This window comes from Melopsittacus undulatus, chromosome 1 (assembly GCF_012275295.1).
Source record: "Melopsittacus undulatus isolate bMelUnd1 chromosome 1, bMelUnd1.mat.Z, whole genome shotgun sequence".
In the NCBI taxonomy this organism is placed as follows: domain Eukaryota; kingdom Metazoa; phylum Chordata; class Aves; order Psittaciformes; family Psittaculidae; genus Melopsittacus; species Melopsittacus undulatus.
Window position 1 is genome coordinate 52,684,451 of NC_047527.1, and position 25,170 is coordinate 52,709,620.

Below are 25,170 nucleotides of genomic sequence, written 5' to 3' on the forward strand. Positions count from 1 at the left end.
AGATTTTTTCTTACAACACATATCTCTTGTTCTAACAGAAAGTACAATAAATCATCAAGATTTGATCTTCTTTCCATATTTTGGGTAGACAGATTTCAGTTTCCCAGGCTAGAAAGCTTAATTGCTCCGTATAGTGTTGCTAGAAACGATCTTGTTTATCTTCCCAGTCTTACTACCTATAATATTAAGCGAGATAATGAACAAATGGCCCATCAAATATCTCAAAGTGTTCAGTCTGCCAAAGAGGTAAGTTAGAGGGCTGAGGTAGTTCAGCAACTGACTTGGTGGTTTTCTAATGGCTGTATCCCCAGAAGTAGCCATATTAAGCATTTCAGGTTTTCGCCCAAAGGTTTGGGCTGCAGATGAATGGGATGCCTGAAGTTAGTTGTCACTGTTGCACATCTTTTAAGGATACTGTTCACCTCTGCTACCATCTGTAGTAACAACATTTCTCCTGAAATGGCACTGCGGGGTATATATTTAAGTAATGTTCTTTGTTTATTTTTCAGACACACAATGAACCCACTGATACAAGATACAGCTAGTTAAACCAGTATAAGATGCCCAAATTTGGGTCTTCAAAAACAGTTCAAGTTGAAAATTCTGACAGTGACAGCACCATGGTGGAAAAAACAACTGCAAAAAAGGTAACAAAATTACTTTAATGTCCATTTAATTTCAGTGAAATTAAGAGCATGTGTTCTATCACAAATTTTGTTGCTGTAATAGGAAGAAATAAATCTGTGTTCTGGTATCTTGAGTGCTGGGAAAAAAGTGCCTGTACATTGAGCTAGGGAGCAGAATTTATGCCTTTAACTGTGACTTGCAGTTTAATATAAAAAAAAAGCTCCATGTGTTGGGTTTATTTGATACAAGTTAGTGCACAGTTTCCATATCTTACATTATATGAAGTCTTTATACAGTCACAAGAACAATGATTCATATTATATTTAATTTTATGGTGTCTTAATCTCTGTGACAAACACATAAAGCATTTCTGAAGGCCTGTGACAGAGCATAGATGAGTGAACAAATATGTTTCTTATGTTCCTTTGTAATACATGGGCTAGTTTCCCCTGCCAGGACTTGAAAGCCATATGCTGCAGAAGGGTTAAGAGTAACTCTTATACAGGCGAGTCCACTTTAAAATTGTACAATCCATTTTTGAGTGTTGGAGAATGAAGGAATATGGGAGGTCCAGTAATATGGAAAAGGTAATTTGTTGTTTATAGAGGTGAAGTATCCCATTGTTTTCAAACCAGGTTGGAAATAATCCAGTTGGATTATTTGGAATAGCCCAACCAAGTTGCAGATAATCCAGTTCTCCATTTTGTCTACCTAGTACACTTCTGCAATAGACAACAAATTTATCTGTACTACTAATGAATAACAGAAGACAGAACAATATACTTCACTGTGAATCATAGAATAGTTAGGGTTGGAAAGGACCTTAATATCGTCTAGTTCCAACCCCGGTACCATAGGCAGGGATACCACATGCTAAACCATGTCACCCAGGACTTCATCCAGCCTGGCCTTGAACACCACCAGGGATGGAGCATTCACAACTTGTTTGGGCAACCCATTCCAGTGCCTCACCACCCTCACAGTAAAACTTCTTCCTTATATCTAACCTAAACAAGGAAAGAAATTAAATGATGACTTGTATATTGCCTTAAGGAGAGAGAATCCATTTATCTCCCAGATGGTCTTTAAAACTGTCTTCTCTGGAAAGGGTGATTGTGTGTGTGGTCATACATAATGTTACTAGTTGTTTGAAGCCTGTAGTCTCTGTAAAACCATTTGATGAATGGATATAAGACAGGAAGAGATTAAAAAGCAGCAGGGAAAGATTGGAAGATTCAGCATCTACTTAAAACTGTTTGTCTTCGGAAAATGTTAATAGAAAACTTGAGACTTTTTAGTCTCTTCCTGATTTGTTTTATTGGTCCAGTAAAGTGAGGCAAAGGTAGTTGTTCCTGCTAGCTGTAATGAACTACTTAGATAAGAAGAGGAAGATAACAGAATAAAATGGGAAAAGGAAGTTGGCTTACCAGTAAAAGGATGAAAGAATGTTGGGGTTTCTTCATTATTTGTTTTTTTCTGATCCTTGTTTGGAATATGGTCAAGTTAATTCAGGTGTTACTCAGTACTGGAAAAAAGGGGGAATGTCTGGGACCTACAAGCAGCAAGAATAGGAAGGCTATTGCAGTGAAATTTAGTGGTATTAAGTACTGTCTTTTTATTTATACTCTTGCAAATAGGTGACATTTTGTAAAGAATTTAGGTTATTTATTTAACAAAAATAAAAAGTTCTGGCTTTATAAACTCTCATCTTGAGGTTTTGGTATTTCTGAAAAAAAAGTTTTGACACAGGAAATCTTGGAAGATATAACCAACAGCTTCTTATGACAGGAAAACTGACATGTCAATTTTTTCAAGCTTTATTTGTGTTTATAAAAAAATTATAAGAGGTTAAAATAAATTTTCATCTTTATTCACTTTCATCAAAGCAAAACTGGTGGGTTTGCTGAAATGTGTCAGTTTTTAAGTATTCTTTTTCCCTGTTTCTTTGCTAAAGGTGTGGCTTGAAATGCTTGGGATATGTTTGTTTGTTGGTTTGAGCCTATAGAAATAGATTATCGTATTTTCATAGTGGAGATTAATTTCTTCCTTCTTAAGGCTTTGAATTTTACATAAAAATTGTTCTGCAATTTGAGTTTTATTTATTTATAAATTTATAAATCAAACTAAAGTTTGCTTGCAAGGTCCTTTTTACCTCTTCCACTCTATACCTCTGTCTCCCCCTCACCTCTTCTTGTTGCTCACTGTCATCATAGAAAATTGGTGCTAGTTTGGCCGTTGAATCTGCAACTGCTGCCAAAGGAGCTGCCTCATCAGTGACTCTTTTGCCCAGTTCAACATTTGCTGCTTGTCTCGATGCCTTCCTCTCCAGTTGTCTCCTGCCTCTGATCCCCATAAACTGTTCCTTCTCTGCTGATAAACAGTAGCAGTTACATCTGCTGAGCAACATAACCCTTATACTCTGCAATCTCTGTTAGGTAATCTTCTGAAGCAGAGATGTGTAGCTCTTTTGCCAGAACATTAAAAAGGAGATCTGAATTCATATGAAGATGTGAATAACTTATTTCCAGGGAACAAAAGAGTGAACATAGTGTCATTTATTTAAGCAGGAGGAAATATGGCAAATTTTGATTTTATTTAAAAAGAAGTAAATTAACATTCTCTTTTAAATGTCACGTAAAACCCTTTCATTGTGATACCGGTTGAAGTGAAGGTTTGTCCTTAGCTGATTATTCTAACAAAGAAATTGTTGTTGGCTGATGACCAGTCTACAGGAATTAAAAATACAGGCAAATGTCAGATTCTGCCTTGCCTGGTATTTAAGATTTCAGTGAAAGCAGAATTACATAGAAAATTAAAATCTAGGGGAAGATGGCAGTTTGACCACGATCAGAGATAGGGAATCACAATGTGGTTTAATTACACTGATACCAAAAAGTAAGCTGATAAACTGCTTGCACTGCTATATTCAGGCTTGCTCACTATCCACCTTGGCACAGTATATAATATGAGATTAGAGTAATGTAGGGTTTCGTTTGAGGATTATATGATACAAATTAAAATGAGGTATTGAAAATGTGAGATCCTAACTAAAATTACAGAGTTATGTAAGTGTTGCAGTTAATAATCCTGTATTCATTACTTTTTAGCATAATATAGTTTGGTTGCTTTTGTCATATTTTGGGAAAAACTAAATATACAGTTAAGATGCTAAATAGTCATTTAGTGGCATGATCTGTTTTCTAACACATGGACAGGTAATTGTCAGAAATGTTTACCTGGCCCTTGAATAATCTGCAGTCTTTCCCCCTCTGTTAATAAAAGTAGACAAAATCTTCCCAAGATGTAGTAGTTTTCAGCCTAGAAAAGATTCAACCTAGAAAATTAGTTAAAATTCAACAGGCAGTAGGGTAAGAGTAAAATTTGAGTTTGAACAACAGAAAATCATCAAGACAAATCTGTATTACATACACAAACATAAAACTCTGAAGTAAAGGTTGAACGGGCCAAATCAATGGTGATAACTTTAAGTGAAATGTGTTTAGGAAGTAGTGGAAATTTCTGTAAAGCAAATAAGGATTTTTCTGTATTCGTAAATACTCGCCACCATAAATTTAAACCAGTAGTCTTTGAAGCATTAAAACTTCTTATGGAAAAGTTAGTGGATTTGTTAACATAATTGATGTAAGAAAGTACTGAGGCCTACTGTGAAATAATGTTCATACAAAACAGTGCATCTAACAAATGAACAGTAATGTTAACACCACTCCCTTAAAAAAATCCTCATTCGTGTTAGCAAAATAAAAACTGTAATGGCCTAAATATATGGTGTGAGCTTATTCCCATGTTTAATATATTAAGATAAAAGAAAAAGCACCTGCAGGATTTGGTTTTCCTGTCATAGTTGGTGCAGTGTTTAGCTCTTACTGGTTGGGCACTCTTAGCTGTTGACTGGGGAATGTAGTAAAGTTACTGTTGTTATGGTACTTAATTTTTCATATTTTTCCAGTGGAAGTTAGTGCTTATTACACTGTTCTAGCAACCAGTAAATAGTGACGTGAATCAGCTGTGTGTTAAGGTCTTCTGAGAGCTTAAAATTCATTAGGAATAACATCTCTGTTAATAAACTGAGTTTTTATTATATATGCTTTAGGGTACATATATTTTTATGTCAGTTGCTCATCTTGGGAGCATAAAATAAATGGTGGGAGTGTGTACAGCAGATAGACCATTAAGTGTTTGCATGAGATATTTTGTAAACACAAGAACATAATGAAATTTTAATTTATTTAAATTTATTCTTTAGAATTTATGTGGCCACACCTCAGGAAGTAAATGATAGATCTGTGGTCTGAAGAAGAAACATTTGGGGCTTGTAAGAATTAAATCTTTTCTTAAAAGAGTCCAGCGATAGTGCCTAAAGCCTTTTTAATACCATACAGGACACACTTCAGTATGTAATTATCTTTGATGGGCAGAAAAAGAATGCTTCTTCTTGAAGGGTTTAGTACATCTGCTAGATTATATGGCACTCTGTTGTCTCCTTTTGTGTATTGTCATTGACTGTCACAGTACCAGACAATAGAGCTGGAATGGGATATCCAGAAATTGTCCAGGCTGCTCTTTGTTAGCCTTCTGAGACTGTTTCTGTTGAACAGATTAAAAATGTGTTCCTCATCATAGCACACTAATATGGTTTTGTTGACAGAGAAAATTCTTCCTTGTTACTACATCCTCCAGTGAGGCATGCGTTAAATGTTGAGACATGCAGATCCAGTTCATCCATTTGCCCCAGAGTAGAATAAGCTGTACTCAGCTCTTGACAGATGTTTGCCAGACCTTTTCTTTTAAAGCCTTGCTTGATGGAAATTCAACTCTTTGGGCAGTTTATTCTGATACTTAATTATGCTGACTGGCATAGTTAGATACTTTGTAGAAGGATAAATAACCTTTGCTTGTCTCCTGTTGCAGTCTAAAGCCATTAACTATTCTCTCACTGTAGTAGGCATGGAGAGTATGTAATGCTTTGCAACAACAGTTTATTTATCTGAACAAAATTAACCTCTTTAGAGAGTCCACAGATATTCTAAGTTACAGGTTGTTTTAGGAAAGATGTCAATTTTGGTTTAGGTTGCTTCCATGGATCACATTAATACACGGAACTGTTCATGCTGAATTGTGAACCTTGCTTTGGACCATGCAAAAGAGAAGTCCATGCTGTTGAAGTGACCAGGAGTAGCTGGAGCAGTGAATGCTGACTCTTTAAATCAAAATGCCTGTTCTAGCCTGTGGGGCTTGCTGCTTCCTTTTTGCCTGCCTTTATTAGGAGCTGAATCCAGGAAGCTGTTAAGAAGTTTCTGGCTTTTAATGTGGAGTCTTGTGATTGTACCATTAATTTTGTTATCCATTTGTAGAACCTTGGTTTTATTCTGGCTTTTCCACTTCTGTTTTGTATTTAGACTGTTTTTCAAATCTGCTAGTCTTTTTGCTTTCCCTTCACCCATGCTCTTTGCTTCTTCCTCTCTCCCAGTTGTGATGGCATCTGCACGTATAATTTCATCTCTGTTTCAGCATTGTCACTGAAAATACTAATAGCATTGACTTGTACAGACTTTTCGAACCCCCTGTTCATTGCATCATTTGGGTTGGAAGGTCCACCAGTAGTGATGGCTAAATGTTTAGCTAAGGAGCAAAATACTCAGGGTTTTTTTCGGTTTCTGTATATAGCTGGTTCTTTCAATGTATCTTCTATCCAAATGTGTGCATTTTGAACTTTCTCTGCTCCTGATTAGATCATCACAAAATTAGTGCTCGGTGATTATCAAGAAAGTAGTTCATTGGTCATCATATCTAACATAATGCATCTATACAATTTAAGAATAAATTTTAAACTGAAATTATTTAAGCAGCTTATGTCTCTTTGAGCACCTACCAGTATATTGTACTGATTAGTGCCAAAAAGAGTGATTCTTTTTAAGGATTTCAAACAGCAAAATTTTGCCTTTTTTTCTATAAAGCAAGCTGAAAAGCAAATTATTTTTAATTGATCCTTTCTGTTGCATAGTACCTAACATAAGATAACATTCTACAGAAAACAATAAGATTTTAATACTGTGGGAAATTTACACATATAGATATGAGAAGTAATTGGATTGTTTGGAACAAAGGATGAGAAAGCTCTTGGTGAGATTGTGCTGAAGTGGAAAACTCGTGTAGTGGAAAAGACTGCAGTGGGTTTAATGGAGTTTAGATCTGCTTTTGTCAGCTTACAGATGGATTTGCAAATGGTCAGTTGTGTTTGATTGAATGGCTTCTTTTAAAAGTAGTAGCACAGATCTCTCAAGGGCCTAGGAGAGTCTTAAGGAGATTCAGATTTTTAGATTTTCTTGTTCTGGCATGTAAGAAAATAATGGGGGGTGGGGAAGGGGAGAAGAGGGGTGTGTATTCCTTTGGGGTTTTGGAGAAGGGTTGGTTTTGGCATGTGGGTTTTAATCTGTGTTTTGGTTTAGAGTTTTGGGTTTGGGTGGTTTTGTTTTGGATTGGAATTGGGAGTTTGGTTGGTTGTTTTTTTTTCCAGGTTTCCAAAGTCAGAGTGAAGATAAGTTTTCTCTGGGGCTATCAAACTTCTGTTTCAGGAATTCTCCTGACATAGGCTGATCTCTTCTTTGTTATTACCCTGGTACAAACATTTGTTGGCTGAAGATTGTAGAGTTTGTTTGCAGGTTTTTTTGTGTAATCACTTCTGCCTACTGTTTTGGCAGTAGTTTAAACTCAGAGGGTCATATGATGTAATCAGACTGTTCTTCTTTCGTGTGTTTATTTTTTAAATAATGAAAGGTACCCTCAGGAATAGCACCTTTACTTGGAGTTATTTTCCTCTAATCAAATAAATCTTGTAGCTTCTTCCTTTAAAAGTACCAAGGAGCAGCCTTTTGTTTTTCACTGATTGGCAAACTTAGTGTGGCTTCCTGTTCTGCAGCCTTTAGAAAATGAATCTGTTAATGGTTTCATCCAGTCATTTGTTAAGAATGATACAAGGCTGTGGATTTGTGGTAGCTGACATAGGTGGATAATGTTCTTCTGGGCATGTAATGAACAGAAAGTGTTATGTCTCTACATTACACCTTGGTTGGTAGGCCAGAATGTTGGGGTTTGCAGAGGGTTCTTTCAAGCAGTCTTCTCACTAATCTGATATCTTTTACATACGTTGACCTCCTATATTATCAAAGTAAACATAAGTAAATATTGTGCCCATCCACATTCTTACCTGTTTATCTTGAAATATGTTTTATATGCCATAAATTCCAGGTATATGCAACTAAGAATAACAAATAGCTTTTAGTTTCTTCATAGATTTTCTAAGTTCTTAGTGAATTTTTGCTTTAGAAAATCAAAACTACACAATTGTTGAAATAGAAAGGGAGCTCTGTATAGATGGATTACAGGGTGGGGGTGGAGGCAGGGGAGGGTTGTTAGAGTGGGGTTTGGGGGTGGGGTTGCTGTGTTACTATTCACAGTGATTGCAGCGTGGGCTTTTAATGGGATTATTTTGTTATGGTCAGGGAAGGAAGTTGGAATGGTCATTAAGATTTAGCAAATTCTTGTCCAGTTTGTGTTGTTCTTTTGCTCTAATCAAGGCTCTAACAGGGAACAGCAGTTCTACAGTGATGTATCTGTATGTAGAAATAACACAGAAGGTGCTCATTTTAAAGATAAAGGAATACCATTTAATATTTTTAGTAAGTTTGCCTTAAAAGTTTTTCAGTCAACTGTTATATGCATACTTACACACATGCACATACATTCTCACATAGCAGTCTTTTCAGTCTGTATACGTTATAAAACTATTCTGCTTTATGCAAAAATTACTTAGTATACTTTTTATTTATATTAGAGCAAGGACAAGATTGCATCCTACAGCAAAACTCCAAAAGTGGATAGGAGTGATGTGAGGAAGGAGATGAAAGAAAAGTCTTCCATGAAACGTAAACTTCCTTTTACTGTTAGTCCATCCAGAAATGAAGATCGCAATTCAGACACAGGTAGAACCTTTTTATTTCCTTAACTAATTATTTGTTGCTAAAATACATCCTAATTTAATTAATTGTATATTATGTTTTTATATTGATTATTTTTCCCTATAGAAAAGGATACTAAGTATAAAAGTTGCTTGCTTACTTCTAATTATTGCATCTCAGTCTGATAGGCTTTCATCCTATCATTAGAAAGAGCTAGCATGCCAGCATAGTTATCTGCATTTTCCAGTTGTTTCTTAACCTCATTCTTTTGCTTCTGTTTTAGTAATAAATGATTCTTTTCATTGTCATCTGTAGAGGTCCATTTGTTTAAACAAGTAAAAGACATGTTAATTGTCTTGATTTGAGACAGCTGTCAGCCTTCTGTAGCCTTTTTGGGGGAGAGAGAGTTGGAAAAATTGGTAGATGTACTGTCCTCCAGAGAAAAGGATGGTGAGGTTATGGAGCTAACTAAACTATCCATGGAGAGTGAACTTTTTTTTTCAGTCTCAGCTCCTATGATCTGTTCAAGATACCTTGCCTGCACAGGCTGGTAGCTCTTCCTAACTTAAGCATATTCTTTTGGAACTGATTTCAAGACTTCAAAATACTATTCCTGGCTCTTTTCAAATCAAGATGAAGGGATCTGGGTATATTCCAAGAGTACCTCTGAATCTATGTAATTACTTTTCTGTGTCCTAGATCATTAATAGTTCTGTCGGTGGCAAGACAGGGTCTGTGCCTTTTAAAAGGCCACCAGAAAGCATGCTCTCACATTTCTCAGAGGCGCAGTGCTATGGTTTCTTACACAGTGCTCATTGTAACTTTGAGTATTTTCATAAACAGGTAATTCCCTGAATATGCTTAGATTTAAATGCAAGGTATAACTATATCTCTTCAGTACTTATTTAATTTTTGGCCAGGACTGCTTTAATGCAGATTTGGTTTCTGGACATTGCATACAAATTTTTGTTACTGTAAAGAGAATATGGCAAGAAATCAAAATTTAAAGTAGTCAAATTACAAAGCAATACTTTCAGCTTTAGATCTCTCTTTTCAGTGTTTTTACAGAATTCTGGAGTCTTAACACTATTCATGATACTACTTGATTCTTAAAACACCATGTATAAATTATAAATATGCTTCCAGCATCCACTTTATTGAATTTATTGTTTGGTACGAGACCCTACCTATTTTTCACAATGGAAATAAATATATTTAGAAGCAATTTTTAACACTTATCTAATGTTTTCTGTGTTGAAAATCTTCCGTCATCTCTCCCCACACCCATCAATTTTAAATAATTCATTGTTGCAGCGTCTTGTAAGGTAATGTACTTCTTTGTGTTTCCTTTGCTGTAGCTTCTGTTGTCACAGTTGACACAAACAAATTATTATTATAGGAGCTTAGAATGCACAAAAAGACTGTGGGCACACTACAAAATCTTTGTGTTACAAGTTGTAGCAGAGAGATGAAATAAGCCATTCAAATAGGTGCAAGAGGTACTTAATAGAAGGCACATAGCTTTTAGGCACTCTGTAGCAAGCATCATGGCTTGTTGTCCGTTTCTTTACTGATGAGGTAAGGAGGTAAGAACAATTACCTCCTTTCACAGATGAGGAACTTGGTACACAAGCTTTCCAGAAACTTTTTAGAGGCAGGAGCATTACCAGGATGAAAAAATAGTTCTTTGTAATGCTGATTATGTTCCTCACTAAGTAGATTAGACCAGTGGGAATTAGCCACTTACACTGGTGCCAAGTTTGTCACTGACACAGATCAGGACTGACATCAGTGATCATTGAAGTGCTGCTTCTGACACAAACTTGGCATTATGCAGTGAAAAGGTTTGCCATCACTGGACTAAAATGTTTGCTCTGAAAGCAGAGTTCCCTGCTAAGTACTATGTACAGAGAATGTCAAATGTTATTTGAGAAGGAAGAATGTAAGCTTTGGAGATAAGAGTGTAACCAAAGTCAAAGAGGAAAAAGAAGAGGTGGTGAAAAGTTTCTTATCAGTTACTAGTGCTAGTATTAAAAAAAATAAAATAATAATCTCAGTTTTCTTCTGATACCTTGTACAAATCTGTAGTGGTATTCTAGGTAAGTGGTCAAAGGTTCTGTATACAATTCATAACTGGAAAGATTCTGAAAAAAATACATGGTACTACCTCATTTGTTCCACTGTCCATTACAGTTCCAGGACGTTTTTTATCACTTCCCAACAGTTTGGGGGTTTTTAAATAATCTCCCAGTATTGGGGGTTTTTCAGAGTTCAGAATAGCAAAATGTTCTTACTGCTTTGCTAAACAGTTTCTCTGTGACAGGTAAGACCATTGAGTTTGATTTTTAAATGCTCTTAAAGATTTAGGGGACTACTAAAAATGTCCCTGGGAGAACAGAAATCAAGAAATGTCATAAAAAGTAACTGCAGCATTACAAATGTCTTTAATTAATAGTTTCATTTAGTAAATTGTTAAGCTCCACAATACTGTGATGCGGTTGCTGCCTGATTGTAGAAACCCCATGATGACTTGACTTCATTCTGTTTAGCAAGAGAATCAGTCAAAAAATTGGAATACATAATTTTTAGAGCTTTACATCATTAGAGCTGTCTTGGTTCTGTCTACAGAGTATTCATTTATAAACTAAGATTTTGTCATTCTTGCTTTATTTTTGTAAAAATTGCCCCCTGCAGTTACACCTCTTGCTTCTTTTTGTAGTGGGTGTTTTTTTTGCTTAGGTATTGTCTAGAAACTGTAAGTGATAGTGAACATGGGCAGCTGAATATTAACTTAATTGGGAAATATTTTATTAAAATTGATTCCTACAAAACTATACATAAAGTACATAAAGTTTTGGCAAGACTGAAAACAAATGGCATTTGTTGTGTCCTGTGAGAGTGCAGAACAATTATAATCCTCCAGTTTATTGAAGGTTATATTTAATTCAGTGTTTTTGCCTAAGAAACTGCTGCAAAAAATTAGTATTAATTTTTCAGTTTTAGCCTTTAGGTTACTTTCTTAGTAATTTCATACTGAGTAGAGTTGAGTCCAGTTGCCTGAATGGAGTCATGCAGTGCCAGTTGAGGTGCTTGCAGTAGCTGAGATGTCTGCACAGGGCTGAAAGATGTGAGTAGCGGAAGAGCAGTGACCTTCTGGAGAGGGCAGCAGGACAATGAAATGGCACTACATGTCTTTTTTAAGCAATAGCATTCTATTTTCAGTTTCTTCTGTTATGCAGGGGTTTGTCTGTTACACTGTCCTGGTTTGGACAGCTTCCTAAACTGAGGGCTTACTTATGACTTCCCCATTCTTTTATCAGAGCAATGAGAAAAAGCTAATAAAAAATCAAATTTATTTATGTTACAAATTTGGCAATATAGCTTTAACCCTTAAATAAGTTAATCTCATAAAGGATTCTACATGCAAGCTTTAGTGAAGATTGATAGAATGGATGGTGGAAGGAGAAGCATTTTTCACACCTTTTTTAATAAATTCTCTGATTTGAAGCCTCCTAATCCCAAACAAGACTTTGATTGAAAAACCATCACTTATGTAGACTACTTAAATAGCACTATTTAAATTCTGTTAGTTTATTTAATTAGTTATTTTAAAATAACCTCTGATTTATTTATCAGAATAAGAACAGGAAAGTGCTGCTTTTGCAAAGGAACTTTTTCTCCACCTTATTAGTATGAAGAGAGAAATTTGAATTTTTGCATAATAAATATAATCGCAGATCAGAAAAATGATATTAAAAATTTTAGTTGTGAGGATAAGTATAGGCTTTTTTTTCCTCATAGTCTTGTTACAAAGTTCATTACTCAGGAAGAGCAACAGAAGTTATAATTATTCTGACTGCTAACTTGCCATCTTTCCATGGAAATTATGTTCTCCAGATTTTCTGTTTATAGTAGCATCTCGGTTTTGTTTTCTGACCCCTTCAATTTCTGTCTTTAAAGTAGACCACACATGGCACAGTCATATTTCTTTTAGCATAGAAGTGCAAAACAACTGTCCCCTTCATGTTCCAAGTGTATGTCATAGTGACACAATTTCTGTACTTGTGCTTCCCAAGTGGGGCTGTTCAAGGGACTGTTTACAAGCTCACACTGTTTTACTCCTTCCTGGATTTGGACTTACTGTTCAACTATTCCAAGTTTTTATTGTTTGGGCTAGAGGCAGTAAGGTGAAAGTAATTTTGTGAGCGCGCGCGTGTGTGTGTGTGTTGGTTTGATTAAATAAATATGCAGTAAACTTGATTAGTTAGGTATCACAGTAGTACCTTGATATCTCTACAGCATACAGTATACTGAGAAGTCTCTTCCATCACGTTCTAATCTTTCTGTTTCACTGAAGGACAGAAGCAGCAGTCAGTCGTGTTGTGTTTCTCTTTAAAGTAACTTCAATCAGATTATGACAATCACACAGATCTCAATAACTCTGTCGCTTGACTTCATCAGCTGCAGAACTTATTGTCTTGACCTGTCTTCTGCAGTTGTAATAAGCATATTCATTTCTTGTATATCACACAATCCTATAGCTTCCTTAGCAGCATTTATTTCAAGCAGTACATATTTAAGCTTTGCATGGTCCTGTTTCTTAATCCTGTTATTCCTTACAATTTGCACTGTGACAGGAGATCTATATTAAACCAGACTATCATGAGACCTGAAGTCTGAATTTGGTCTTTTTGCTTTCTTTTATCCAGTAAGGTGGTTGTTTTACTAAATGTGATGTTCTTGTTAGCTTTGAGAAATACACATCATATTATTTAATAATTTATTTTCAAAAAACATTTAGAAATTGCTTGACTGTAAATTTGTAATGTATCCAAATTAAGTAAATAACCCCCGCACATACACACAACATACATAACTGGTTGCCTTGGAACATAATCTGTCATGCATAAGTTCTTAAATAATTACTGGTGATTCTGATGTTTCTAGTCCTAGAGTGAAATATCTAGGACTAGAGTGTGAGTGACTTTCATGAAGCTCCTCTCCAAAAAAGTGCTCAAATGCACCTATGTCACTGGTTTACATAACTTTGCTATTTTTAAGACCTTTTATTAAGTGTTAGGTGAAAACTTTACATTGCAAAAGGAAAATCTTAAAAGGAATGTTGCCTAGGTAGATTTGGCTGCATATTATGAAGGTTATTTAATAAAGATAATTGAACATGAAGCCACTTGAAGAGCTTTGATTTTTATATCTTTTAGTAACAAGAAGTTCTCTGGTATTGTGTCCAGCTGCTGAAGAACACCAGAAAGTGTCAAGAAAGTGAATGTAAAAGATATTTCCATTCCACAGACTGAAAAAGATGCTCAAAATCTTTAAAAAAATCAAAATGCAAAACAAAAAAAATCCCCCCAAAAAAACTCAGACAAACAAAAACCTAATTTACTGTCAATTTTATGAATTAAATTCTACTTAAACTTAATTTCTTAAACTGATATTATCCCTCTGTTAGGGAAGGTAGTACTCTAAACATTGTATAAACATCAAGTACACAGCTATGTAAAGTTTTCTGTTACCTCAAGATAAAGAACTGCTAAAAAGTCAAAATTCCTGAATGTTTTTAACAGGAACAACTTCTCCTGCTAAATATAGTGTACTGTGTGATGGTATTCCTGGAATGAATAAATGAAAACAAATCGTATAATATACTCTGCAACAAGCATAATGGGGTTCCCAGTAATTTAGAAGAATTTTTCTGTGGATTTTTGTAGCTTCCTTATCATCACTTGCATTGTTGTTTTCCTTGGATGTAAAAAAAAAAAAAAAGAAAAAATTTTTACTATCTTATTTATTTATTGGTGTATAAAAAAAAATCCATATGCCCTACTCCCTTACTTTTGCTTCCTTTCACCCCTTTTGTCTTGTGTTATTCTATTTTGTACTTTCAGAACCAGAGCATAGCATATGCATGAGATCTTGAGAGAGGGAAGCAATAGCCTCTTACGGGATGTACTATATATTTTAAGTTTATTCTTGATCATGTTAATTTTGTGTATTGCACTGTTCAGTTTTACTGAAAACACATACGAAGGCTCACAAATTTTAATAAAGTTGTGTCTTTTTTGACATATAAAGCGCATAATTAAAGTATAACTTGGTGAGAGCAGTTGTCTTCTTATTTGGTACTTTAATTGGAAAGCTCTAGAAATGCCTTGCAAACATTGTGGCAATAAAGAGTAATAGAAGAATAATTTGCTCACCACTGAAATGCTTTGGAATGTGTAGGGGAGGATCTTCATGTTGTTTGACAACACTAAACATGAGATGGGATTTAACTGTGCTCATTTATTTGGTAAGCTTTTTTAAGAAGATTATTAAAAGAACAAAAGCCACCACCAACAAAAGCAAACAAACAACCCACACATACACTAAATAAAAACCCCAAGTCAAAACCCAACAGATAAAAACACCTGGAAAAGTACACTGTATAGTAAAAAAGCAAAAGGTAGATCATCAAAACATTTATTTTGTTTATTTAGATATATTATTTTCTCAAGCTGAGTATAGCTATAAAGTTCCAAGGAATAATTCAGAATGAAAATGAATGTTTTTGAAGAAAAGAATCATAAACAGTAAATAGCATAAGCTAAGAAGTAGCAGATCATGCCAGACAAACTGAAATACATTGTTTTGATGGAAACACTAAGTTAGTCAATGAAGAGTATGCTGTACATTACCCTTGGAGAGATAACCACATATTCACAGTGAAAAGTCTGAAAGTACAATTTCAGTGTTGATGTTCTTTAAGATTTCCTATGCAGACATTCTACCAATAGGGCAATAGCCTTGATTTAGATATTAATGAGTATGAGATGCCTGCAGTTTGGAAATATCTCATGTATTGCTTTAGTAAAAGGGATCTTGTTTCCTTATTAAATGTGACTGATAGCTTTTGTAGGGGTTTTTTAATATGTACATAGGTCTGGAGCTTTCCATTCTTAAAATAGCCTTGCTTGTAACTGTTTAATCTGTAAAATCATGTATTTCTGTTTTGATCATTACGAAATTCAAGGTGTGCACTCTTTACTTGCCTTCCTGTGCCTGAATAGCCTAGAAGATGAGATTTAGAGAAGGTTAGGAAGGCAGAAAATGAGAGGAAATAAATAAAATGAGGAGGGCCACAGAGAGGGCTTTAGGAAGAAATGGAGAAAATAAAAAGATAAAAAATAGACAGTTTGGGGCTTAATGAAATGTGGAATGGGATGGTTAGGAAACCTCAACGAGACTTAAGCTTATAATTTGTGATTTTTATTAATTTTTATGTCCCTGCAGAAAGTCATGAGGTCTGCCTCAGTGGAGTCTTCCGTTTTAATATTTTCTACATTTGCAGATTATAGGGGGCTTGGGGGGTTAGTTTCATGTTTTAATAAAGCTTTTATCATACAGGTGTTTGAGGTTGATGTTTAGAAAATGAAACTGGGAGGACCAATATAATCATGGGGACAAGTAATAACACCAAAATTCCCACCCCTTACTTTCACTTAGTTTAATTGCAATTCACAAAATCACAGAACCATTAGGGTTGGCAGGGGCCTCTGGAGGTCATCCAGTCCAACCCTCTGCCAAGGCAGGGCCACCTAGAGCAGGTTACACAAGAATGTGTCCAGGAAGGTTTTGAATGTCTCCAGAGAGGGAGACCCTATGACCCTCCTGGGCAGCCTGTTCCAGTGCTCTGCCACCCTCGACTTAAAAAAGTTATTCCTCGTGTTGAGGTGAAACTTCCTGTGCTTAGTTTATGGCCATTGCTCCTCACCCTGTTGCTGGGCAACACTGAAAAAAGCCTGGTACCATCTTCAATTTTTAAAAAATTAAGATTTAAAAATTCCCACAATCTTTTTAGTATTGCCCAAAATACAAAGTTTAACAGTGTTAAACGTGATGAAACATCAGTTGGTAATTGGTCACAGTAAGAATAAGTTGACATAACTTATTACACAAAAAGCTAAAAAGATCAGTGTGGCAACCAGACTTATTTAACCAATAGTACCAATCCCCAACCAAGCGTCAACAAATTCCTGGCCAAATTCTACCATTTATGTAAGTCCAAGTCTGGTTAATCAGTCCAACAGCATTTTCCCCTTGCCTGCCTTTCATCTGTTACATATGCTGTTGTAATCTTTAGATCTCAGCTTCTTTGTGCCAGCCACAGAGGAGAAAAAGTAGGCAATAGACATCCATACTGGATTCTTCCCTGTCTGTATGGTCAGTAGTCCAGCCTGGAGGGTGAACTGGGATTACCTCTGACTGTAGGATGCAGAGTCCTGTCCAGCTGTTTAAAGGCCTGTTCGGAAGGTTGTCAGTAGGGAGGCTTCCAAAAGATGAAGGTACAGTAGAGTGAGCAGGATCTCTAGAAATGCCCAGAATTGGAAGATGTTTCTGTTGGTTACGTCTGTTAAACTATTCTTCAGACTGGTCCTTGTTGACAGTGTTGGTTAAAAATGTTTTTTTAACAGTTTCAAAAAATTAAATTCCAAATCACGTAATTTGTGAATAAGGTTCCTGGAACCATCTTTTACAACCAGTGTGTTTGTATTCAACTAGTGAACTTAGGGGCTCTGAAGAAAAAGGTAGACATTAGAGATCTAATATGTAAGTAATAAAAGCTGTTTTCAAGTTATAAAATGTTTTATTTGATGAGAACTTTTTAAGACAGAAAAAAGTAGTTGCCTAGAAAGATGAGATAATTACAGAAAATAAATGATTTTCATTCCACATAAATACGCAAACTACTATATCTCTAGAAAATAATAGTTAAACAATAATGACCACATAGGGAGATCTGCAGAAAACAGCTGTACCAAAAGAAATATGATGCACTGAGAGTTTGTATCTGACTGATTTAAGAACATTAAATACTGCTCCAGTTAAAAGTGATTTAGTCAAAGTCTATCACAAATCAGTTGTTTTCTATCATACTTTATCCTAAATGCCTGTGTTCAATTTACAAGACCTTTATGCAGAAAAATTAAGGGAGAACTTTTGAAAAGTATGGCAGATATAGACCAAAGTTTCCAAATTACACAAAATTATAGGTTTGAAGATCATTAGGTGTTAAAAAGTTAACTGATTAGAACACATTTAACCAATCTGAAGATATGTGAGAGTCTGCAGGTACTGAATAGCTTTAGAAATTATCTGTTTATTCAGATGGGTAATTTTAGCTCCTGGTTTAAAACTTGAACATGAAATATTAAATAACTTCTGTAAGTATTGATAAAAGGAAAGAACTTCTGTATGTAAAACAGCTGTGTGATTTTGAAAGAGATTAATTTTGGAGAATAAATTTCTCTTAAGGTGAAGTAACAGGATGAATTTGAGAGAAACAGTCTTTTATCCAAATAGCTAACAATACCAGTAGTTAAAAGCCTTTTAGTAATTTTTAACATGGTATCTTGAGAGAAATAGAATCGAGCAGTCTCAGGTCTGTGTTCAAGGCTGAAAACTGACTAGCTGATCTTTTTAAGTGCCTGACTTTAATCTCTGAAAATTGAAGTTGTGACATAGACAATCTTCCTGCTGTGAAACAGGTGTTTCATCTTCCAGAATTGTTTAGTAATCCTCAGAGCTTTAAGTGCTTTAACTCAGCAGGTTGTTCTGATATGATTAGAACAAGTAACCAAAACTAATACAAACGCAGTAAATTAGAGATGCAGTTTCTGGTTTTTGTCACCAGTCACCAGTTCACATACCTTGAAAGAATGCTTTCATTTATAGAAAGATGTTCTAATAGAACAGCAGTTTGAGTTATTAAATGTTAATATTTCCAGAGAAGGAAGGTTCGGAGAAAAAGAGAATTAAGAAGGATGCTGGAAATAAGAAACCACCACCAGTTAGCATTCTTTTTGGTTATCCTTTGTCGGAGCGCAAACAGATGGCACTTCTCATGCAGATGACAGCAAGAGACAACAGTCCAGGTGAGCTTGCAAAGTTAACAGCTTTCTTCCTTCTGCCTGTTTAATTTTGTCTCAGTCAGAATATTCTGAACCCTGATGTTTTTTCAACAATCCTTAATTGTATTGATTTTTTTAAAGAATTATTCATAAATATTTTAAAGCTTCTGTGCATTCACAAGCAATTTGATAACAATGTCTTGACCTTCTATATTTATGTGCAAAAAATTGTACTATAATAGCTGTAAAATCTGAAAATCTCTTTCGTTCCTTAGTTATTTTTGCCTCTCAATGTACGTTACTTAAAAACTGAAATGTTATCTGTTGGGGGGGTGTTGGTTTTATTTCTTTTTTAATGAAACTTAACTGCTCTCTCATTGTCTTGATTTGGAGCAGGGTTTTCATTTAGAAGGAAAGTGGATTGTTTCCTTAAGATTTAATGGGAGAGGGGTGACATCTTGTTTTGAATTCAGAACTTGAAACTGTCCTTGCTCCTGTTACATTTAAAAAAATCTTTGTATATGTTCTACATATACATTTTTATGTATAAATGTAAATGTAAAAATGTAACATTTTTACAACATTGGCATTTGAAAGTGAATAGTTGCATTTCCTTAAGAAACTATGTATTCCAGCCAAAAACATTTGTGCATAGAGTACAATACACAGTAATTCCTCAAACTGGCATTCCACTACATAAAAATATGGTGGAATTGTGCTGGAAGAAGCAAAGTAGATACTAATCTGCATGGTCATGCTTTGTCTGTTTCAGCAGAATTTATACCAGAGTTTGTGAACCTTGCAGTCTCGGTAGACTTCATCTGTCCTTGAAACCTACTTTAAAAATAGCGAGATACTGCAAAACACGCTTTTGCATGTTGTGAATAGGCATTGTATTAATACAGATCAAGTGTCAAATATATCTTTTATTTAAATATAATTATTTACTAGTTATTATTATCATCTTTGAACACAAGAGTTAAAATGAGCTAAAGTAAAAATAGTGTTAAGTAACTTCCAGTGACCATTTTAAAACTTGTTTTGTAGATTCCACCCTAAATCATCCCTTACAAACAACACCAACACAAAAGAAAACTCCAACCTCTTCTTCAAGACAAAAAGACAAAGTTAACAAGCGAAATGAACGAGGGGAAACTCCTCTACATATGGCAGCAATTCGAGGGGATGTTAAACAGGTTAAGGAGCTAATCAGTTTAGGTGCAAATGTGAATGTAAAAGATTTTGCAGGTAAGTTGATATATGTTCTCTTAATTGTACTAATTCAAAATTAATGCTGAAGTTATTATCAGAGGTTTAACTTCAGTTCATGCTATATGCAAATGAAAAAATACAACTTATTAGAAATTCTTAAATCATGGGGTTTTTTTAATTTCTGATAGCAGTGGTAGTACTGGGACACTATAGAGCCTAGTATATTATTAGAACAGTATATTATTACCTGGAGGTTTCAGTTGTGACCAGGCAGTCAGTAATTGGTAATGGCACTGTAGGTTATGTGAGGACATGGAAAGTTCAGTAACAGCAAAGGTGGCATTGTAATGTATATTGTCTTCTCACTGGGACAGCTAATGTGCACCAAAGCAGGTGAATGTACTATGGCTTGCACTTGTCATTTAGTTCTGCTAGATTACTGATAGTTTTGATATGTCAGTATTTGCTGTGATTTCAGCACTGATTGATGAACTTCAAGGTGAGTTGCAACTTGTGCCATATTTTTAGCATCCTTTTTTTGGTATCTTTCTTTGCTGTCTATTTGTCTGAAAGACCTTATAAATAAGTTTTTGGAACCAGCTGGAAAACTTTTGCGTATTTTGTTTTTGATATGCTCACAGTAGGTAAGTTTCTATATGTTTTAGTAAAAAATGTGTTGAGTAAATACAAGATTCCTGAAGTAATGCTTTCAGAGAAGATGATAGAACCTGCAGTTTCGAGTTCAGTAGTTTCCAGTTGCTGATTGGCCAGGCATCAAATGAAATGCATTTATATACTGAGAAAAGTCAAAGTACTTTCTGTTTTTATCTCAGCCAGTGTAAAAGAGTCTAAGACTTAGGAGCTGGAGTATTGGGTAGAGATTTAGGGCATAGAAGGAGGTTGGGGTTGAGGAAGGATGGAACAGAGTGAAAGGAAGGCTAAATTACAGGATAAAGGGTTCAGTGGGGTGTGGAGGTTGTTGTGGGATTGGGGTCTAAGAGACATCTACAAAAAGGTAGGATTTCAGCACGTTTCTCTCTTAAATGTAAGGATAACTAAAAATAATACAAATATCAAATGTACATTATATAAACAGCATAAGAAGCAGCTCTGCCTCTCAACATTGGCCCTAAACACTGGCTTCTTTCAACCGCAGTAGAAGTGGATCATTTTTTTAGAAGCAAAAGTATAATAAAAGTTTGTGTAAGTATTTTAACTAGACCTACAGCAAATCCTGCTCTTAAAGATGCTCATTTTATGGGTCTGAATGGTTACAGTGAGAATTACATTCTCAGTGGGGATGGGTGAGGTGGGTTAGGTAACAGGCTCCAGTGGGAGAAATTAGGACTTACATGATACAGTTAGTTGTCAGCTCAAATGTGATGTCAAGAGAAGGTATTCACTAGATGGATTAAAATCTGGATTTTAAGTAAAAAACAGGTCAGTAATTTATTGGTTTGCAGAGGGTAGCTGAATTTGTATTTGAAGATGAGGCTGCCCAGGACTGGCATGTAGAAGAAGAAAAGAAAGGAAGCTGAAGAGCATCCCTATGAGATCTTCAGCGAAATTGAGTGGGGAGATGAGAAGAATTCGTTGATGAGCAATTTTAGAAAAGGAGGGGGAGGTTCAGGGGAAGACGGGGCCATAGAAACACTACAAGAAGAGATGTTGTGGTGGGTTAACCTTGGCTGGTTGCCACACACCCACCCAGCTGCTGTCTTACTTTTCATCCCCGACAGGGCAAGGGGAGAAAATAAGATGGAAAAAAAGCCCTCATGGTTTGAGTTAAAGGCCTTTTAATAAGAATAGCAAAAGCTACACATGCCAGCAAAGGAAAAAGAGGAATTCATTCACTGCTTCCAGTCAGCAGGCAAATGTGCAGCCACTTCCTGGGAAGCAGGGCCTCAGCAGGTGTAATGATTGATTGTGAAAACAAACACAATAACTATGAACATTCCTCTTTCCTTCTTTCCTGAATCTTTTATTGCTAAGCATGACGCCATATAGTATAGAATATATCCTTGGACAGTTTGGGCCAGCTGTCCTGGCTACATCCCTTCCCAGCCTCTTGCACAAGGGAGGGAGGGAGAAAGCCTTGACACTCTACAAGCAGTGTTCAGCTGCAGCCAGAACACTGGCTGTGTTATAAGCACTGTTTTAGCCCCAGGTACAATGCACAGCACTTTTTGAGCTGCTAGGAAGGAACTTTGTAGCTTAACCCCAGCCTGACCTGGTACAGGTACTTAATTCATTTTAAAGGCAGATGAAAGGATGAGGAGAATGGCAGAGAGCTGGTTCCGAGAACATAGTCATAGAATGTTTAGGGTTGGGAGCAGCCTTAAAGATCATCTAGTTCCAGCTCCTCTGCTGTGGGCAGGTACACCTCCCACTAGACTAGGTTGCCCAAAACCTTGTCCAACCTGGTCTACAATAAGATACTTCGATGAGCAGGCTCATAAGAAGTCAGGCTGCAATATCCGACATTCATTGCTGAAGAATTGCATGCTTACACAGACTGAGACATTTTAGTTCTGGTGTTTCTCTAGTTCAAGGTCTTTTTGCTCCAGATTAAATCAGGCATCACCAGTAAACTGAGCAGATGTGGCATGAAAGTTCATAACTGTTTTCACAGGATTTATCAGATCATTTACCACTCAATACTGCTTTCAGCCATCTAGTGACAGGAGCAAGAATCAATTGGGAACAAGTCATTAGACTTCATTCAGTACTCTGAAGGAGGTGTTTGGGATCAAGTGAGATACTTTTCTATTGGTAATCCAAAGTGAGAAGCAGAGGTGGTTAAGCTTCAAAATCCTGTGTGGAGGAAGAGGTCAAGAGGAGGGGGAGGATCTGAGCAATGAGTCATGAGTGGAAAAAAAATAGGAATTCAGGATGCAGTGAAGTTTAGAGAATTAGAGTTTTTAGCTAAGAATTCGGCAGAACTAAAGGAACAGAAAATGAATTAGTAATGGAGGAAGTAACCCTGCTCATGGGATACCTGCCAGAATGATACTGCCGTGTGAGAACAAGAGTAAAGGAAACAGATGTTGAGAGCAAGCCAGGGCTAGAGTTGGCAGGCCAGACGCTGTGATAGGGTAGAAAGGCAAAGCAGTAAAATATGGAGGAGAGTGAATTACAGAGGGACTTAATAACCGGAAAGAACACAGGGATCAGAGGGCTGAGAGCAGAAGAGTGTCATCATTGTGAGTGATTGAGGAACGGGCAAATGGCAAGAAACGGCAAAGAATGACATGGTAACCAGGTAGTGTTGAAAGTGAGTGACCCAAGTAATGTTTGGTGAGGAACTACAGGATGCAAAGATCAGGAAGGAGTGTTTTGCTTTAGAATAAGGTAGAGGCTTTTTCCTTTTCTTAATTCAGATGAGTGGCAGGTGAGAACTTGAGGGAAAGGTAAAAGTGAAAAATTATCTTACTGAGGGATTAGGTAAGTTAGATGCTTCTTGTACCTCCTCATCACGGATGTACGAGACTATTACTGATAAGACACAGAGTTCAAGTGAATGGGTTCTTCCTGACTTACACTGGTTATACTGGAAAGAAAAGTTGAACACCTTCCCAGAATTGAGCTTTGAGAAGGCATCAGCAGCAGGCTAGAAGTTCAGGGCAGCTGTGAAGCGGAAGGCATCAAGTTGAGAAATTGAGGTAAGGAATATGGGGTGTGTAGATTGATCATTGTTTTCCACTGAGGCTCTGTTACAAAAAATGAGCACTGAACTTCAGATTATCAACGTGAAAATCAAAATTGCTAAAAATTACTAATATTCTGGGAAATGTCAAGAATAAATTCCCTGCCAGTATTTCTTACTAGCTTGTTACCTACACTAGTAACTGCTGAATGTTATTAGCGATTCCTGGTGCATGTTCAGTGGCTCTAAAGGATAATTTGCCATCCTTCTTTCTAATAGTGTGGTTTTCAAACTGTTTCCATATAGAATAATGTTATCTCTATATCCCCAACACTGTATTCAAATGCTCACTACTTGAAGAATTTCTACCATGTTTAGCCTGGAGATTTTGTGTCAGATTTTGTCTTTTACTATTTGATTAGTGATTTCTATGTTCAGTGTAATCACAATAAATTTGGAATTTGACATGAGGCTTAAAATTGATAAAGCACATGTTCATCAGATGAATGGCATTACCTTCCTGCCAGTTACTGTGTGTGAGTGTATTTTGAAATGTCTCGAGGCCATAGAGATCTGTAGGGCAGGATCTTTGACCTTTCGAACTTAAACTTCCCACTCTTCACTACAGGTTGGACGCCACTGCATGAAGCCTGTAATGTTGGTTACTATGATGTTGCTAAAGTCCTGATAGCAGCAGGAGCTGACGTGAACACACAGGGCTTGGATGATGATACACCACTTCATGATTCTGCTAGTAGTGGGCATAGAAATGTGAGTCTGCCGGGAGAGTGGGAGGGAAATATATAAGTGGTTTGAAATGCTCAGTCTTTAGAACAAATCCTGAGTGTCCTGACTGCTGTCATATGGTTTTATAATTATGCTTCTGCTGGTTTGAGAGCATCTTAAAGTTGTTTTGGTTTTGTTTATTTCATTTTGGTTTTCATCCTACTTCTATTGCCAGATGTTTTCTACCAGTATCTGCTTTCTCAAATACTTAAAAGTTTCACTTATGGTGTTTTAATAAAGAAACATTTCAATGGACTTTTTTGGAGAGACTTCCACTGTGTAGAATTCTCGAAATAAAAATGTCTCCAAACAAAAATGGTTTGTGTGTGTATATATATATCTACACACACACACATATACATATATACACACATATATATAAATATTTAAAGGTGTTTGTGTGTGTATATATATCCTACACTTATTTATGGTCTTTGAACTACAGCACTGATGTACATGTTTTTAAGTTTTACCAGTAATGAATTAGCAGAGAAGGTATATGGAACACTGTAGGTATTTTACATTAATTTCTGAATTAGTTCTTGCTTTCTACAAAACAGATGCAGAAATTATTCTGCTTTCCCTTTACATCTCTTTTATTTCATAATGGTCTGTTTGATCTGCTGTATAAAGCAAAAAATAGAAAATATCCTTAAATCCTACCAAACAAAGATGTTCAGTTTGAAAGGATCTTCTGGAAAGGCTGAAGCAATGAATTATATTAATCTGATTGTAAAATTGTAATTGACTCTTCAGTAACCATTTCTTATGGCTATCTAAACAAAAGTGGGTCTTTCTATAGAACTTGCATAAAATTGTAGTAGAGTTTTGGAGGACAGGACCTCTTGCTTGTCTGGTCTCAGTATATGTATTTGTGATCATCTCACTGACATGTATCAGAAGAATTGCGAAGTTTCCTATTAACATATCACTGTCTGCTGATTTTACCCATTCTTAGCATGTATGACAAAAAGAAGTAAGTCATACTGGATACTGTGCTGAAGATGCAGTGGCC

General features: G+C 36.0%; 1 protein-coding gene across 1 annotated transcript in view; it reads left to right on the forward strand.

The window, feature by feature from the left end:
- The window catches only part of ANKRD12 (ankyrin repeat domain 12), a 63,735-nt gene that overhangs the window by 18,906 nt on the left and 19,659 nt on the right, over positions 1–25,170 (forward strand). The window contains exons 2-6 of the mRNA XM_005153479.3: positions 510–647; positions 8,480–8,627; positions 18,389–18,535; positions 19,559–19,759; positions 23,998–24,140. Of these exons, the coding sequence (XP_005153536.2) occupies positions 561–647; positions 8,480–8,627; positions 18,389–18,535; positions 19,559–19,759; positions 23,998–24,140 (726 nt within the window). The 5' untranslated portion in view covers positions 510–560. The remainder of the gene's footprint in view (positions 1–509; positions 648–8,479; positions 8,628–18,388; positions 18,536–19,558; positions 19,760–23,997; positions 24,141–25,170) is intronic.